Source organism: Cebidichthys violaceus, unplaced genomic scaffold, assembly GCF_023349555.1.
Source record: "Cebidichthys violaceus isolate CVI_PGR_0920_01 unplaced genomic scaffold, fCebVio1.0.p SCAF_1, whole genome shotgun sequence".
NCBI lineage: Eukaryota > Metazoa > Chordata > Actinopteri > Perciformes > Stichaeidae > Cebidichthys > Cebidichthys violaceus.
In genome coordinates, this window is record NW_027176262.1 from 13550185 (window position 1) to 13569730 (window position 19546).

The 19546-nt window shown below is 43.8% G+C and overlaps 2 protein-coding genes across 2 annotated transcripts in view; both read right to left on the reverse strand.

Annotated features, from left to right (window-relative positions):
- Window positions 1–6276: 6276 nt before the first annotated feature.
- On the reverse strand, window positions 6277–16394 carry znf296 (zinc finger protein 296). The gene is made up of 3 exons (XM_068711536.1): window positions 16193–16394; window positions 13326–13670; window positions 6277–9810 (listed from the first exon to the last, which is right to left on the reverse strand). Exons 1-3 carry the CDS (start codon window positions 16242–16244, stop codon window positions 8012–8014), a joined length of 2196 nt encoding a protein of 731 aa, XP_068567637.1. The 5' UTR covers window positions 16245–16394; the 3' UTR covers window positions 6277–8011.
- Window positions 16395–17635: 1241 nt separating this feature from the next.
- Window positions 17636–19546, reverse strand: part of clasrp (CLK4-associating serine/arginine rich protein) — a 12602-nt gene continuing 10691 nt past the window's right edge. Inside the window, exons 20-21 of the mRNA XM_068711538.1 lie at window positions 19380–19404; window positions 17636–18342 (exon numbers count right to left, since the gene is read on the reverse strand). Coding sequence (XP_068567639.1) covers window positions 18300–18342; window positions 19380–19404 — 68 coding nt within the window. The 3' untranslated portion in view covers window positions 17636–18299. The remainder of the gene's footprint in view (window positions 18343–19379; window positions 19405–19546) is intronic.

Sequence of the window (19546 nt, forward strand, 5' to 3'; positions counted from 1 at the left end):
TTTGCTGCGATCCCCTATTGACCAAACAGTTTTCGGAAGTGGTGCTTTGGCTCCCTCCTAGACCACTTATTAACTCTGATCGAGACTCAAATGATCTGAAGTGGAGATTCAGTTACCGTCTCCCTTCTCCCTCTCTCTCTCTCTCTCTCTCTCTCTCTCTCTCTCTCTCTCTCTCTCTCTCTCTCTCTCTCTCTCTCTCTCTTGTGTCTGTCACTCATTATATTTAGGTGGATATCCATCTCCAATAAACTCTTGTCCTGCGGTGCTCAAAGCAGGCCTCTCCAGGCGTCTCCAGGCGTCCCTCCATCACACGCCTGATTACACTGAAAACGTGAGACTGACCGGGACTAAACAAACAAGAAGAATAGCGACACAGATCCGCCTAATGGTCACCATTTAACTCCATTCATGGGCTCTCCATTATGTCCGTTTGGTCTTTGAGAACGGGATTATAGGAAGCCTCAGCGACAAAGGTCAGAGGGCCGAGCAGACACTCCCACACCTCCATGACCTGCTCTGATCCCACGACCCCGGCACCAGCAGCCCCCGGGCCCCTCTCACTCTCCCCGCTGGTTAAGCGGCTTTGTCCCGGCTCGTTTTCTGCCGCATCACTCACAGAAATCACACCGGACTGAGCGGGTCAGGAGATAATCAGCAACACAGAGGAGAAACTAATAGAATATACCTGTAATATACTTGTTTTATCTTTCTAATTATGGTGTTTTTGATGTCTGTAGTCTTATCTTAATTATAGACTTCTTACATGTTGAGATTTTGTTTTTCTTTTTTCACATAGTTTTGTTAATACTGAGGCAGATGTATAGGCAATATATTTTATGAATTGTTCTAATGTAATTCATGGTTAAACTCATGTTGAAGTTTAGTCACATTATTTGTTGCTGCTGGTTTTCAGTGTAGGGCAGTAAAGAACCACTATATTAAGAAATCTAACATGATTGGATTTTTATTTAACATGGTATTTACATGTTATGGTACCTTATAGTTCTACTCAACTAAATTTAAGCGGAAGATGTATTGTTATTTGAATCCATTACATTCATTTGACAGCACTAGCTTTGCAGATCAGTCTTTAAAATATGATACATTGTTATAGATTAAGCAGCCCAACAGATATTAAAGTAGTTAGAACGAGCTCCCCTGAAACCAAGTGCTGTTCACATGTAAATGCATCAGTAATAATCATTTGATAATGAAAATACACAATATAACTCTGATGGGGCATTCTGCAACATAATGAGTACCTACCATTTTGCCTACATCTAATTTCAAGGATCATTCATATAGATGCAAAGTCTGAAACATAAAGACCTTAATAAGCTGGTTGACAGTGGATGTTTGTTCTATGTGCAGACGCGGTTAGAGGCTCCAGTTCACCTGCCCTCAGGCCTGCAGGGGACAAACACATGAAAGCATTTTCACCTGTCATGGGACTGAGCTCTACCTCCTGACCTTACTATGCATGCTACCAGGTAACACCTCTGACCCCAGTGATGTGAGTGTGTAGGGAGGGGGTGGGCAGAGAGGTTTGTCAAACCCAGTTTTTCTTGCATTTTTGGACATTTCTTGGCTAGACGAGAAACAAAACTGACTGACCTGATTATATTTGTTTGCGTGTGCATAATTACCTGAGCAACTGACTAACTGAGCTTCACAAGGAGGGTCGCCAGGTGCAGCAAGTACAGAGTAGTGTGTGTGTGTGTGTGTGTGTGTGTGTGTGTGTGTGTGTGTGTGTGTGTGTGTGTGTGTGTGTGTGTGTGTGTGTGTGTTTATGAAAGACAAAGAGAATAACAGCCGTTTGAGGAACAGTTTGTCAGAGAGTGTTTGAGCCGGCATATGTTTGATTACCTCCTCTTGCCATCTTCTTAAGTTTGTGATTTGGTTGCACTTTTGTTCACCCTTGAAGCTCTATATATCTATATAGGAACAGGATACTGCAGGTATAAATTGTAAAGAGACATTTGCTTGTAAACAGGATGTGGTGTAAAAACCACCTTTTGCCAATATTCAGGTCAGCAATCCATTTCAGAGGCCCAGCTCAGACACCAAAACAATGATATATGCCAGTAAGCTACACAGGATCGGATCTTTGGTGCACCAACTGTTCAGACACAACTGCTGTCAGTCAGCCTGTCCCTATGTGCAAGCTCATGTTCAGAAGATCCTAATACAACCCGTCATGGTAACTAACTAACTGCTGGTATGAACTACGCTTGACTGAGGGGGTGGCTGTGAAACAGCTCCTCCGTCTGCAGTGCAGAAACCAAAATGGAAGCAAAATAGATTTTTGTTCATGAAAGAAAGTGAAAATCTAGTCAAGGCCCACACTAAATAATCATGTATAATCATAAAGCATTGCATTGTATGGCATTGTATCGTATCTTATAATTTTTTTATTATTTTATATCGTATAACATCATTCACATTGTACTGTATCACATTGCATCATATCTTATATTTTAAATTATATTGTATTGCATTGTATTGTATTACATTGTATTGTATCGTATTATATTGCATTATGTCGTATTGTATCGAAATGTAATGTATTACATTGATCTGAATTGTATAGTATCATATTACATCTAATATATTGTATCAATTGAATCATATCGCGTTGTTTTGTGTCAAATTGAAATGTATTGTATCTATCGTATTGTATTGTATATAATGCAATATATGAAACGTATTGTATCATATTGTGTTGTATTGTAAATTTACAAGAAAGTCATGTTCTTGGTTAAAATCTACTGGAAGATACACTTTGTTTGGACTAGGGTTGTAAACAAAGGTGATTTCAGACAGTGATATGTGTCTCACAGAGGCAGTTTGGTGCATATAAAGAAGCATTGTTTTCACTCAGTATGAGTGGCTGCTTTTCCGTGTCTGTCTACCACACCCTGTCTTTGCAATCTGTCGAAAAACAACTTCACTGGGATAAAAATGAGCCCACGGCCTTCACTCTGGGAAAAGCCTTATTTAGGTTTGTTTAAAATTTATTTTCACCATCATTATCTGGCAACAATTTCTACCTGTTTGATGTAACACTGTCTCATGCTGTGAAAAAAGAGAAATCATTGAACTTCCTCTCTTTTGTTTTTAAATCAACCTGACTGCAGTCTCACCAGTGCTTCCTCGTACTCAAACCCAACTGAACCGACACTCGTCCCACAGGGCTCGTCCTCAGTGATCAGTGACATCATATCAACCCTTATAAGACTGAGCCCGCCTTGTCTTTCCATCCTCTCATTATCAGAAGGTGTTGAATGGCAAAGAGAGACACTGGACTGACGGATAGCTCCCCGGGTACGCGTTGCCCCTCACCCCGTCCTCCCTCACTCTCACTGTTAAAGGTTAGGATGGCAAGAGGAGGGTGAGGGTGGAGAGGAGAAGTGGGTGTAATTTCAGGGTTCAGATTTCACTCTGTGGTCTTTGCGGGATGAGGGACGGGTGAGAGAAGGTGGGGATTGTGGGAACCATGCAAGGATAAAGAGCAGAGAGGGACTCCTGTGGTTTGTCTGATCACTCCCGAATGCATCTTTCGCTTTCTTGTTATCCCTGTCTCAGTCTGCTCTGCAGATGATTTAATCCTCAAGCCTCTGCCTTCTCCTCTTCAACTGTTCTGGGGAGGACGAGGACAACAGGACAGGGACTGCAGAGATGATTGGAGGCTACACACAGTACGCCGTGAGAAATGTAATTAAAAAATCCCAGTTAATTGGCTTTTTCCATGATAAAGCACAATCTTTTCATACATAAGTGAGAGCCTCTCATGGCCACAGGCCTGCCCTGTAGGAAAGCAAACATAGAGCTCTGACATTCCCTTTGTTGTGAGCATTTCCAGAGCTAATCACCTTAAATTTAATCTGAATTTGTGATTTTGCCACTATACTGACAGAAAATTGGACTTTGTGTCTATAAACAACACAAGGTCGAGCTGTCAGATGGTACAGTCAGCCCATTTAAGGTCTGAAAATGATGCAGGTGAACGCCACAGAATATTTTGACACCATATTATGACTGAGACAATGAGTGGTTTCCCAGTTACTTTGGTGGGGTCCTAATCTGAATATCTGGATTGTGGTGTCCCCCCCAAAGGTTCTGTTCTGGGTCCCATTCTGTTTTCCTTGTATACTCTTCCCCTTGGACAGATAATAAGTTAAAGGTCTATCACTACTATGCAGATTAAATTCCAGTCAGAAATGTTCTTTCAGCTTTTATAGAACAGACAAACTTTAGATGGAGGTTCACAAATTCAATTTGGTTGAAAGAAATGCTCAGTCACATTTTATGATTCAGAATTTTAGATGAAGAAAATAAAACTGGCAGACAAAAATCTATCATTAACTATTTCTGTCTCAATAACTTTATAACAATAATATTGATAATGCGATGATATTTGAGTTGTAATGTTGTTGCTGGTTGTAGCCGCCAAATTCATAATTTCTGTGAATTTGAACGCAATTCCACCACCAGATTTTTTTTATTATTGTTATATTATGAAATAAAATGTATGGACAATAAGTAATGTATGTGAACTCATTCTAAAAATAAAAGGTAAAAAATCAATCTTAGATTTTCTAACATCGTGGCTATGGCCCTGGGGATATGGAAAGCAAATAGGTGCATTCAGGGTTCTTTTTTTTTTTACAAACAGCCCAATAATTTCATAAAACAGTATTTTTTTAACAGTAATGCTGCCCTTCAGATGCCGAAACAACATTTAAACTGCCGTACAATGTTACATAAACTAAAATCCCAGATGCTTTTTCTCCTCACAACAATATGTCACTATAGAGGTAGAATGTGTTTAGCAAAAGTTGTTAAAGTGTTTGTAGCTTATTAAAATTTCCTGTAACAGTCTCTGTTGTGTCTCTGTCCTGAAGCGACCTCTCCCAACTTCAAGACCAACAAAAGGTTTCTCTGTGGAGCTGAGACACAACCATTAGATCTCAAAGTCCAAGTTTCCACTGCCCAGGGGCAGTCACTGGTCAGAAAACACACATAGCACCAGCCTCACTCTCCTATTGGCTGACATTATAAACTCTTCACGTTGTGATTGGCTGGTATGGGTGCCGGCATTGTCCCGTGCAGGGTTTGACAGCGCCTCAGAGAGGTGTGGACTGCAGGAAGACAAAGGGCACTCTGGGACGTGGAAGAGATATCCACTTGCTGTAGGGGCTACTGTGCTGTGTTCTGCCGCGTATCACCTTACCTTACATAATTGTGTCCGTACGAGCACCAAATGGCGCTTGCTTTGGCGCCCAACAGACAGGGAGGGCAGAGTTTACCAGAGGGAGAGAGGTTGTCACCTGTACTGTACTCCCTCCTTGTTTTTTTCTGTCTCTGTGGAGAGAAACGGACAAACTGACTCATCTGGGTCTGAGGGGCTTCGGTCTTCACTTCCTCCTTATTCTCTGTAACACAATGGTAATTGGTAGGAGTGGGCGTGTGTGCATCTGGTGCAATAACCCCCTCGCCTTACAGCATCCAAACCCACTCCTCTTCATTCACCCAGCCCCCCACCCTGTTGAAAGCTCATTAAAAGACCTGCTGTTAATGAGCTAGAGGGATCATAGAACTTCATTTTCATTAGAGGGGGGTGGGGTTAAGGCCAGAGATGCTGGTGCAGAGGTTTTTATGCCCTTAAAATGGAGTCAGCAATTATCTCAACCCCTTGACACTCCCCACCCACCCTGCTCTGCCTCCTAACATGTCCACAAACAATAACCAAACTGGCCTTCCTCAATGTTGTATCCTGAGAAACCCTTGTCGCCCATGTCCCATCACAGCTCGCTGCACCCATCTCACAAACTGCAGGAGGACTGACACCAACTCAAATATACTGTACACACGCACACGCACACGCGCGCACACACACACACACACACACACACACACACACACACACACACACACACACACACACACACACACACACACACACACACACACACACACACACACACACACACACACACACACACTCTACATTACAGCGTTTTCTAGACAAAGCCAGTAACATCACAAGGATGTAAACAAGGAGTGAGGGTCCCTAATCCAAACACTCACATTAAAAATTAATAACTCAGCGCTGACTGTGTTCCTCAGAGAAACGACCCACTCTGAATAAGACAACATCCTGGTGAGAAAAGATACTTAAAAATAGTTTCAAACGCTATGTTCTGGGTACCAGAAGAAGAAGGGGGGCATGTTCGGAAAACCAACCACAAGCAGAAAAGACTCCATAATACAAAATATTTCACCTCAAGTCTTTATTGAGGCTCCTCTTTGTGAATTACAAAATGGTGTCAAGTTTACAAAGACAGCGGAGCTTCACAATAGCTGGGGTTCAGCGGAAAGGAGACGATGCTAGGGAAAGTGGAGGCAGTTAATATTAATAATAATAACAACAATAAGCATAGCAACAGCAAGAATGTCAATCTATGTACAAAATATTATCCCTGAACAGTTACACTGCACTCGTTCACGATCATTCATTACACAACACACACAAGAATTTCCCTGACATAAATGCAAGTAGATCAGATATGATCACACAAAGTCATCACAGTCACAAAAACGTTGGCTGCATTCTATTTGACAACTTTGACCTGTTTTTTTGTTGTTATTTTTTTTAAATGCGCAGGTTCCTCTTTCTTAACTTGTGTTTCTTAAATCCTTGTCGGTGACACACCTGCCAGAAGCATGACACGGTGATTATGACCTGCGGCGTCATGCTCTGGACACAAGATCACAGGACAGAGGGTTCAAGTAGAAGTGTCACCTGAGCATTTTGCCCCCCGATATGTAAAAACAAACAAACAAAGACATTCACCCAAACTCACCCAAGTGCTTCCCGCAAAACTCCACCAATCAACTAGCTACTCCAGCACCTCTCAACCCTGTAGCTCAGCAGTTACACAATTCCCAACATGCAGCATCCATAAATTAGGAATAATTCAAACACAGGCAACTAAAAAAGAGAACAGTTGCACATGGCTGCAAAACATGCACGAGCTTCAAGCAGTTCGGCACTTTACAAATGTAAACAATGAAAGAGAGAAATTACCATCACAATAATAGGTACAAATAGAGAAAATAATACACACCCGTTTCACATAGGTAAAATTGCAGTTTTTTTATGCATAGAAACGAATCATGAAAAAAAAAAACATCAGTAGATGAGACTTTAAGGTCTCCGTATTCACATTTATAAAATTAGAAAACAGAAAATGATCCATACATACTGTCACAAAGTCAGGAGCACAACCTTGCCAGGCTCCTGGAGCCCTGTAAACATTACATAAGTGACAAGTGTTGTGACAACCAAGCGCCTTTAAAAATTGGAGTCTGAGAAACTGCAGGCGGACAGTGTTTGGATTCATTTCACCCTTGTGTCTGTTCAAACATTTCTAGTCTTTAAAAGGTCTTCTCAAAAGAAAACCAGCAACAGCTAGAAAACACAATATGACCTTTCTCCATCTGCTGATGCTGAAGATATATTAACAATGTTCTATTGCTAGGCTTTTTGTAATCAATAGAATCCCTTTACTATATTATCTGACAGTTAATATCTGTCTCCACCTGTCCAGTCGTCAGAGAGATAAATCACTCGTCTTTTGCATCCTGCACTGCAACGTGGTGATCGGTTTCCTGTGTCTGTGTGGACTGTGGCGGTTCACTTCCTGTTCAAGAACTCTGGTAATCTCCCTACTGAATGTCATGGCCTTGTTTTTGCTCTGTGGTTTAAAGAACTGTAGGCACTTAAGTTTCAACCAGCAGCTTTGCATACAGTCATGAACAACGAGGCTGCTGTGTGCCTCGGCGCTGGTAGAGATGACGGGACTGCTGCTGCTGCTGCTTCTTTAAACTAGATTCCAGTTTTACTTGACTGTCCGTTCAATGATGGGACTAATTCTTTTTATTCGAATGGGCAACTTTAATCCTATACAGTGCTATTTTAATGTCAACAAGGGAATGAGAACAGCTTTCATGGCGCAGAAGTCAAAGCTAAGTTTACCTCCGCATTGCACTCGGGCGGGAGATCAGCCACTATGGCTGGGCTGTTCTCCACATACTCTGCTAGGCCTTGCTCCTCTTCCACCTCCATGCTTTTCACTACAGCACTCTGAAGTTTTCTCTCCATTTCTATCTGATCCAGACTGGCTTCATCCTCCTCCATTTTCACCACCACTCCTTCTTCTTCAGCTTTTATGGCAGCCAAAGTGTCTGCAGCGCTGGCCTGTGCGTATGCTCCCACGCTGGCGTGGCTCAGGCCGTGGACCTTCTTCAGGTGTTTTTCCAGAGTTGCGTAAACGGTGAAGGGTACCGAGCACAGCTGGCACAAAAAGGACGCCTTGGCTCCCTGCGCGCCGTGGGTCTTCATGTGGCGCGTTAATTTTGAGCTCTGAGCGCAGGCGTAGTTGCAGAGGCCGCAGCGGTACGGCCGTTCACCCGTGTGGCTGCGGCGGTGCACAGTCAGGTTGCTGCTATTTCTGAACTGTTTACCACAGTACTCGCAAGCTTCATCTTTCTTCTTCTTACCAGCTGAACCAGCAGTAGTATTGTTGTTGTTGTTTCCTCCTCCGCTGCTGACACCTCCTCCTACACTCCTCCGCTCATTCTCCCTCTGCCACTCCTGCACAACCTCGCTGACTTTGTCTGAGCTCCAGTCTGTCTCCCTCTCTATGATCTCCCCTCTTTCGCTCTCCCACTCTCCAACTCCTCGCACTCTCTCGCCCATCTCTGGCCGTTTGGGCGTGCAGTTGCCACTAGCGATGCCACTCTCACCACTTCCCCCCGTCTCTCCACTCTCCAGTGAGCCTTCAGAGGGGCTGGCGCAGGGTGAGGTGTGCTGAGGCTCCCCCTGCCCCTCTGCATCCTCTTCCCCTCCCTCTCCCGCCTCTCTCTGGCGCTGGTACAGCCTCAGCAGCTCCCTGTCTGGCGGTCTAACCTGAGAGGTCAGCAGCATCAGGCCTGAAGCTATGGACGGGTGTTTGGGCAGGGTCAGGTCTAACTCAGAGGGACCCTGGGCTCTTACTTCTGCACCAACCATTCCCTTTCCTATGATGATTCCAGCTGGCTGCATTTGAAACCGGCCTCTCGTCCCATGTCTCCCTACATCCTCCTCCATCGCGACCATATCCACCGACTCATACCCAATTCCTCCACCACCAGCCTCCCTGTGATGGCTCCTTATGTGTCGGGCCAGCTGGCCACTCTGGGCGAAGGCCTGCCCGCACACTCCGCAGTGATAGGGCCTGTTGCATGAGTGAGTCCGGCGGTGGGTGGACAGGGCGTGCAGGGACGGGAAGTTCTGGTCACACAGCTCGCAGTGGAAGTCAGACTGGAGGGCACTGGTCTGAGGAAAGGGAGAAGCTGCTGGTGGAGAAGAGGACGGAGACAGCATCAGGCCTCCAGGGGAGCTGTTGTTGTTATTCCCCTCGGCGAGCTCCCTGAGCCGCACTGAAAAGTTCAGAGCCTGCATGTTACTGGAGGAGGAGGTGGAGGTGGTGTGTGTCTGACGGGAGCGACCGGGGCGCAGGGTGGAGGGTTGAAAGGCAGAGGCAAGGGCTTGGCTCAGGTGGCGAGGGTCCAGAGTGGCTGTAGCAGGCTTGTGCTCTTTAAGTCCTCCTCTTCTTCCTCCTCTTCTCATGTCTGTGTCTTCCTCCTCATCCTCTTGGTAGATGCTGAAGGAGTGTGTGTGCTGAGCGTGCTGTACGAGCGCCCATGCGGATGGAAACACGCCTTCACACTGCTGGCAGGTGAAGTAAGAGGGCTCCTCATTCACTGGAAAACAAAGACGGACAAAACTGAGTAAGTGATTTTGATTAATGCTAGTTAGTAAAGAATACAAGTGTGATCACAAAATCTGACATATTTTTTAAGCTGATTTGGCAAATTTAGCAAACAGTTGCCTTTTTACACATCCAGCATAAGCAAAGCAACACCAATTTGAAATATGATTTGTCTTTAAGTCCACCTGAAGACCGCAAGTCCAACATTTCACTCCCTTTAGCTCCATGTTTGGTCTCTACCAACTCTGGAAAATATCTGGATCTTTAGCTGCTAAATGCTCAACTATGTTCACTAGCTACTCGCTTAGTGTTAGTCAGTCTATTTAGTGCTGAGCTGGCGGTGAAAAGTGTGTTTTTAGAGCAGCTGCTTGCTACAGCCGAAATGATGAGAGTACAGTCATGTATCAAAAAAACAACAATGACTTAAAAGACGCTATAAAGTTATACAAACTGAACAGGAACATGAGTATCAGCATGATAAAAGCCACATCTAGCAGAAGAAAAGCACAGATAGACTGATATGGACTCAAATTAATGGGAGATGAAGAGGAGGGTCAGGTGATGAAGAAGTAATGTCAAAATAAAGTAAAAGTGTGTGGAAAAGTATGACCCAAAGCAGATTAGAGAAATGGGGCTGCAGAAGCAGAAAGACCAACAGAGATGCAGTCGTGTTGCAAAGTACATCTGGAGATATTTTTATATGTGGATAGCTTTGTCTCCTAACTGAGAGCCACTCTCCAATTAAGCTGCAAATTGCTAATTAGCAGAACGTAGAAAATGAACGCTTTATGCAAATCAGGCACTGACTCAGCCTGCTTGACAAATGAGGCCTTTCTGCATAAATAAAAATTGGAGAGAAGATCCCCAAATTGAGGGGGAAAACAGTTCTTTTTTTTCTTTTCTTTTTTTTTGGAGAGGTTCAAAGCAGACTCTGGTATAAGCCTCTTTCATGTTTCCTCAAGTCAAATCCTTCTGTATTTTACTGGAGGGGGGGAGGAGAGTGAAGATGAAAAAGAGAGCAACTGTTTCTTTTTCTTTTTCCCCCCGTCTCCCACCCTCCCTCCGTCTGGAGACGAGAGGAGCTGTGGTGTTCATGTCCTTTAACCTAGCCTGAGGAGAAACCCAGGAGAAGTTGAGATACTTCTTTTTAAAAATAGGGTGAAGAGTGAGAACAGAAAAAGAGAGAGAGAGAGAGAGAGATATAGGTAGGTCAGGGCTCAGGAGATAAAAAGAAAATGAGATAAAAAGATTATAATGTAGTACGGGGGGCCAAGAGACACCACGAAAATATGTCACCCCTCTGGATTGTACTTGAGACCCATCCTCCAACCCCAGCTCTTCTCGCCCCCGCCCCCCCCAAATCTTTCCCTGAGGGGGGGGGGGGGGGCTTTTGTCTCGGGGTCCTGGAGTGAAACACAATACCCAGCCTCTCTCTCTCTCTCTCTCTCTCTCTCTCTCTCTCTCTCTCTCTCTCTCTCAAGGATTCCCATTTGGCCCGGGGTAGCACTTGAATATTAAGCAGAAGCAATAACTACTAATTAAAAATGCAGATTGGCTGGGAGCACTAACGAGCAGCAGGCAGAATCTCTTCTCCCTTGGGAGGCAGAGGGAGGAGAAAAGAGAGGAGGAGGAAGGGGGGGTGAGAAATTGAAAGAGGGCAAAGCGAAAGTGTGTTGAAGATGGGGGGTGGGGGGGAGAAATGAGGAGGGGGGGATGTTGGAGATGAGGAAAAAAACAAACAAGGAGAATAAATAAAAAGAAATGAGACAGATGCATGCGGCTCTTCGGTAATCCATCCCACTCTCTTTTCTACTCCGTCCTCACTGCTTCTCTCTTGAATACAGAAAATAGATGGAGGACCTTTCTGTTGTGGGATAACTGCCATTTCACTTTCAGTCATCTCAGAAGCTTCAGATGTTCAGTTTCCCTCCCATGAAACAACAAGACTTCCTATTACTTACAATGCTGCAGGATGTCCAAATAAAACTGTCCCTTTGCTACGTCAACATGCCAGAACTCAAAACTTCATGTCACAAACTATATAATCTTGGGAGATAAAAACACTAAAAGCTGGGTAAAATCGCAATTACCAACTCCAAACAAATGTAAGCTACATTTGCTTATAAAACTTTAATCCAAACGTATCCACTTTTTTATTATTCACAAGCTGTCATGCTCTTTCCCCCTCGCCTTGTGCACGTTAGGTTCGTTGTATAACCCTGCGGGCACAAAATTACCAAACTTGTGCCATCTCCGACTGTAAGTGAGAGACAGAGCGAGAGATGAAAAACAGACTGAAATAGAAAAACAAAGAGATTGTGGACAGACGGAAATGGTGCGTGCACCATTCCCCTGAGCGTTACACAAAGGAAGGAACTGCTAACGTGTGTGCACATGACAGCGAAGGTTTCAAAATGTGCGAGTGGGCACTCATACCTACTATGAGTGTGCAGCAAGATGCCCTGTCAATCGGCAATCATTTACAACATCCTGCTGCATACACTCCTTTTTCACCTCAGATACAGCGTGACCGTCAAATAAATCTGACCTTTGCAGGAAAAATACAATAACTCTCCTCCATCTGAAACACGGTGTTAGCCACTGGATGTGACATTTTTTAAAAAAGGATTGTAATGAGAATTCATGAATTGCTTATCATCATATCATCTTTGGCATGACCATCCCGCTCTTCTTCTCTAAAAGAAAACAGCAGCAGGAAAAGGCATGAAGAAAAAGACCTTTAGGAAAATCACTTCTAATATCAGACACATAGAATGAGAAGAGAGGGAAGGCTTAAGACAGGAAAAATGTGACAACAAGAGGAAGAAGAAGGAGATGCATATGATGAAGAAAAAGGAGGAGGAAGGAGGAAATTCCCGGGAGCTCAGGTGGCTCGGCCCGGGGCAGAACAGAGGGAGATGGCAGAGGAGCAGCAAATGATGCAACGTCCTCCATTACAGTGTCATGACAGTGAGGAGAACTGCACGAACAGCCTCACATTCACTCCTCTGACCATTTCATGCTGTGGTGCACGACTACAATTAACAAATGCCTTTTACACAAGAACCCGGATGGCCTTAAAAACACTGAAACATGTTCCTGTGCTGGCGTTAGGAGGACGTGGTTTCAGTCTCTGTTGTCCAGGGTGTTGAGGAGGACAGAGATGCAGAAACATGTTTACCTGGCCATTCCACCTCAGAGACTGACAGTCAGGGAGATGAGAAGGAGCTCAGGTGCTCAGAGTGGAGCCCTCGGGGACCCCCGGTGCCCTCCGAACGCTCCTGACGCCTATCCTTTCCACACAATTAGCCTGTGCGTCACTAACTCACGCAAGACTGCTAATGGCAACGGCTAGCTAATGAGCTGGACTCGGGGGGGGGGGGGGGGGGGCAGTTGTTAAATGAAGAGGAGGGCGGTTGAAAAAAAAATAAAAATTAAACAAAACAAAAAACAGAGTCACTAATTAGCAACCTGCCTTCTATTTCTTTTTCTTCTTAAAGCACTCACCTGCTTTGCCGTGCTCCGCCTTCACCTTCACGCCGGGCTCCTCCCCCCAGGCTCTGCCCCCTCTCCTGAGCTCAATGAAGGCCGGCCCAAGCTCTGCGTTGGCGATGTGCTGCTGCGCCCGGTTGGCAGGTGAGGGGGGCGTGGCATTGGCGTTCGGGGCTTGGTTTCGGGGGCGGCAGCCCCCCTGTTTGTGCTGGATGAACGCCAGGATGTGGGCGAGGGGGAAGGCCCGGCTGCACTGGCCGCAGGTCAAGAGGTCACGACCCTCGCCAAGAGCGTGGACCTGAGGAGCAGGAGAAGGCCGGTTGTCTGAGCAAGTGGGGCCACTCGCCGTGTCAGTGGCATCTGACAAACGTGACAGGAGGCAGAGAGAAGAGAGAAAGTTCAATTACCAACAGAGATTACATTCTTTTTACCTACTTTTAACGTTTAACAGAGACACTGATTAACACGGACGGATACACAAGCACAGTTCATTCACAGGGATTTAACGCAGTTAGCCCTTAGTATTAAAAAGAAATAAAGAATTTTTTTTTTAAAGTCACAACCACAAGCGATTAGTCAATAAATTCAGTCATTTTTCAAGCAAAAATTCACAGGTTCCAGCTGAAATTTTTTTATATTATCTGGTTTTCTTTGTCTCCTATGACAGTAAAGTGAGTTGTCCTGTTGGTCAGACAAAACAAGACCTTTGAAGACATCACCTTGGACGTGACAGGCATTTTCTTTTACACTTCTGACATTTTATAAATCAAAAACTGACATCAGGAAAATAATCTATAGATTCATTGAGACTGTCCCATTTCATCCAGTATTTTTCACCCTTGTCTTTCTACAACCGATTGGTGTAATCATTTTTCACATGTGTAGATAGTGGGCAGAGTCTATAAAACAGGTCCATAGCAGAGTGGCTTCTCTCAAGCATTTTAACCAGCAGCCAAAGAGAGTTATCACTTTTACACACATCACTTTTTTTGGCAGTATCTCCAAAATACAGATGGAGAAATCAATACGAAACCTTTACATTAACATCCCACTTTCTCTCCAAAAACAAAAAGGCTGAACATACAGACAACACCAACATATGCTGACCCACACTACCTACAACAAAAGTCCCAGTTAATTTGGATGTCTTCTTTCTTTTTCAACCATGTTCTTATGAGTTGACAACCCAAAGTGGCAAAAGTGCTGTTAGACCTCAGTGGAACAACACAGCAGGCGTGGTGATCGAAAGCACAAGTTTCAGTTGTATGCGCTAAATGCAACGAGGCCAATCTGCTCAGCCAATTCTGACCACTTCCTTTAACCAACCCAAAACAGATCCGCTCTCTGACTGAGGCCGCCGCAGAGAGAGGAGCCCAACTGTCCACCTCAGCCTCAGATTAATGTGACAATCACTATATGCTGATAAGTGAAGTTATTGATTTAAAAAAAACAACCAAAGCTTTCAGTTTTTACTCACAATGACAACGTGCCCCATCAAACACAAGCGGCGGGAGTTTCTCAACAGGAAGTGGATTGCAATAAAAAAAAATGACTGAAGGTGTTTGAGATAAGAACAGCCCTTATGTTTTTTGTGTGCTCACAAATATGTACAGGACAGCTCATCTCATTCAACAACCTGTCAAACTGTATGTGGTTAAGCAGGGAGCACTTTGAAATGCTGCAGACAGGTGCAGGCAGTGGACACAACGTCAACCAATCCTACAAAGTCTGAGTAAACTTTGGCTATTTCTTAAGAAAGGCTTCCAGCTCAGGCCAGGTAGGAGGAGGGGGGGTCAGTATTGCTCAACGCGGTCATGGGCACACCTTGAAGCCTCGACTGGATCACCTGCCCCGGCTAACATACAGGACAGGTACAGACAGTACAGTCTGGAGTTGGATCTCGCCAGTTGTTACTCAAAAATGTCACCTTTCCTGTTTCAGGGCTGCGCCGTTTGTGCAGACTTGCAAGGCGCGGTCTCTCCACACTCACGCACGCACGCGCGCACACACACACACACACACACACACACACACACACACACACACACACACACACACACACACACACACACACACAGTAAGAGAGAGAAAGAGAGACACAGAGTTGAGTCAGGACCTGTGGTCACACCAGACACGCACCACTGGTCTCCAGTAGAGAACTATAAAAAAACAAATTGTGTTCAAGTTTCTGTCTTATTTCCCTCCACACGTCACATGTTCCTTTGTGAGCAGCACTGTTGTCTTCATGTTTGAACAGTCTGAATGGGATCAAATGGAGAGTCTGAATGGGATTTATTCTACATTTTTGTTCAGAACATTAATTAGTTGTCCAACTATAAACAAAAATATGTTTTTTTAAAAAGCAGGTTGGAGCCAGTCCCTTAAAACAGGCGATGGGTTAAACTGCCCCAGACAAGCCAGAAACTTGATCATGGTCGAACCTGGAAATATTAATCATCGTGTTCGGACCTGTAGCCTCTGAAAACAGCGTGCCAATAAAACCGGTCCTTCCTCTATGAGCACGACTGCAACAACAGTACACACAAACAAGGCAGGAATATGAGCCCTTCTTTAAATATGTATATGTTTTAAATAGATTAAAATACATCCACATTGGCATGATTGAAGTCTATGTATAAAAAAATATAGTTTAAATCCTCTTGGGATTTTTTTTTTTTTTTTTTTACATGCTTGTAAAGTAAAAGAATAACATCAATATCGTTTGATAACTGGTGGCAGCGCAGACTAAAACCATGCGGCGCAAACTGACAATTAAACAAAACTGTGACATGAATTAAATCTAATTTCATCTGAAAACAACAGCACATCCACCTCCAAACAGTTCCAACGTGCCTCCACACATCGCTGCTGCCCCTGCTTACCTTGAATTGCACTCAGGTGCTGCGGTCTGCTTCCAAGTTTGCGCCTGGACATCACGTCGAGCGTTTTGGCACCTTCTTCTGGGTCCCAAACAACGAAACCCTCCAAAACCAGAATCCGTCTTCTCCGATAAGTTGATCGAAACCCGAGCGACGGGTACTAACTGATAAGACCGACTGTCCGCTGCCTGGACTCACACTGAGCTCTGAAGGCAGCGTTCAAGTTCACGCTTCTTCTCCCCCCCACCCCCCCTAGCAAGCGGAGGGCAAAAGGGGGCATGGGCGACTGCAGGCACCGCCCGCTCCTACGACCTTGACCCCGCCCTCCTCGGGTAACACTCCGCAAACAAGCTCGCCTATCACTTTAAAGCTTTTTGCCTTTTACAGGGTTTTTTTCCCTTAAGCGTCTGCTGTCGGTTTTGTGGACATATTTTATATCTCTTAGAATTGATAACATTGTACGTAATAGTATAGCAGCTTATGAGCGGTCTCAACACAACTCATTTGTATATATTTCCACTTTGTTGTAGGATTACACACACTGGTATTCACATACGCACTCTGGTTGAACAGGTGTATCTGGTTGACCCAGTGTGGTCAGCTCTTATCTATATAGGGACCTATGTCCTGCATGCCTATATTCTGACCATCTCCATATATGCACTTATGTCCGGCATGCCTGTGCTCTGCATTTCTACCTGGAAGAACATATAGCGGACCTCCAGGTTCGGACCTATGTATAAGCTGGTAAACATCCATGTGTGGACATATAGATGACACCCATGTATGTCCCACCCCCACTTCTATGTAACGGGAGGGTATAAAGGCTTTACGTTTTCCTTGAGACGTGAAGAAATTCTGCAGTCCAGCAAACTGTGCGTTTCTTCCAATGTCCAATAACAAATTCTGATAAATTGATCTTCGACTCCAACCTCATCTGTGACCAGTATGTTCAAAGAAAATCAATTACGACAGTTTAAATCAAGGTTTTCACATCCGATAGTGGAAATCCACATGTAGTTTCTCCTCAGCAGCTCAGAGGAACTACCTCGTTGATTTCCCACAGGTGTCTCCCAAACCAAACTACAAGAGGAGCACTCCTTTCTCCTTCCCTCCTTGGTCAGCTGTGACTGTTATAAAGCCACAGAAACGCAGCAAAAACTCTGAAAAATGCCCCAAAAGTGAGATTGTCAGTAACAAGCCTGCTGCAGAGGCACCTTTCGCTGCAAAACCGAGATTTGTCGCCACCTACTGATAGAAAATAAACTGCAAGTGAAAAACTTCTGTGAGTATGTTTGTTGCTAATTTGTGACCTACATTTGATCAAATATTTAAGGTATGCAGCCCAAATGCAAAACCTAAATATCCAACAAAACTGTTTATTTGGGTACAACCTGTAAAAGCAACAGGGATTTTAGAGAGGGGGAAAAAAAGAAAATGAGCAAATCATTTCAAAGTTGGTTTTATTTGTTGTTCTGTATTTGACATTCGATATTATTGAAAACAAACAAGTTATTTGCTGCTGTTAACCCGTTGGCAGAGGACAGAGTATAAAAAGAGGGGTCGGTAGATTGAATTCATACATTAACTTCATTTTCTTTAATAAAGAAGTTTGAAATGGATGTGTATAAATATCCTGTACATCAGCTCATGAAAACTGTTTAAAATGGTCTTTAGTGAGAGTGTGTAGAGAATGTTAGAGAAAAGTAAGAGGACGTGAGATATAAGGTGAGATATTGCTTAGTATTATGTACTCTGAAATAGAGAAGGGCCAGTCAGGCAGAAAAAGAAAAAAGGAGCATGCAGAATAAGAAACCAGAAACTCATTTAATAAACCTGAAGTCTCTTTACAAGATGAAGCAAAAATGAAAAGGGCAGATCAAACTATGCTTGGCTCAAACCATTGGCTGTGTAGTTAACGAAACTAAAAGGCATCACAGTCAAAATGTAATATTCTGTGGACACATACCAGAGAACACAGTGTTCAGGTAAAGAATTCAGTCCATCTCTTCATAATGTAATAGGCTGCTTGTTTGACAGAATGTGTGCTAATGACAAGGTTTTGTACTGAAGGTTTGGTTTTATATGACGCATCCATGTTTTCCACAGCTCAGTGTCGGTAGTGTGGACTTCGTGACCGGGAGCGTGACCTCCTGGAAGAAAGAAAAATAAAATCAGTATGAAGGTGGAAGCAGCACAATCTGACAAACATCCTGAAGAAAATATGCAAGTGTCTCTTTTGTGTCTTAAAAGCCTCATCAGTTCATTTTATGAGTGTAAACTAACAGTTCAAAAAGAAGCATTCAATTTAACAGATTATAATTGAATATAAAAACACATTACTGATGTAAACAAGCCTTTAGCAGCATCATCCAACATCAATAACTTAGTCTGAGTTGTTAAGTGACAGTCTGTGTATTAAAGAGCTCTTCTTATTTTGGTCGTTGGGCTACTCATGTTTTTATGTGAATAAGCAGTTGTGCCTTTAATGACACTTAAGATTAACACAGATTTACTGAATAAGACTAGACTTGAGTCTCTATTTAAGGGAGATGTATCGTTAAAACTTTGAGACTGGGTCTGTGAAATAAGACAACCAAGGCAGTTTTTTTTGCGGGCCGCCTAGATCAGAAAACATGCGACTCAACAAGCTATTCGGATTTCACTCCACTTCCTCGTTCACATGCAGGCTAATTAGAATAAACCACCCACAGTTTGAGAACTACCTTCACAAAAGGTGAACCATATATTTCTTGCAAGCCAATCAGAGCTGTGCTTTTTTGCTAGAGGGCTTAAAGTCTTATGTGCTAACACAGGTATATTCAGACAGACAATATAAGAGAAATAATGTGTTTTGTGAACATTAAAAGGATGTAAACATGTTCTAGTAGAGACCTGAAGATGAGCATGATATGTCCCCTTTACACTAAACCTTTGAAATGTTTGTGGTATTTTCTTTGACTTTAGGTTTTAACTTTTTACTGGATTATTTCTGTTCCTGGCTTCACTTCTCTCTCAAGACTTGACACACTGATTTGGTAGTTGAGTGAGGAAAAAGCCACTAGTGTTGCATGTAAAGGCACCGTGATGAGCCGCCTTTGAGACAGTGTTTGTGCATTAATGTGAAAAGTCTCCCATAATTAATTCTGCTTCATTGGACCTGTGTAGATTCTTGTGGCTTCTCACATACCTTCTGTGTGAGTTGTGCTCTCGGCCTGAGGGTACAGAGGACACAGAGACACCATTAAACGATATCATGGCAGAGCATCTTAACGTCTTAACTGTCAGAGCAGAAACTGACACCAGCAAATCACACAAATACAATTTAAGACTGTGCTCATACACACACAAACACAA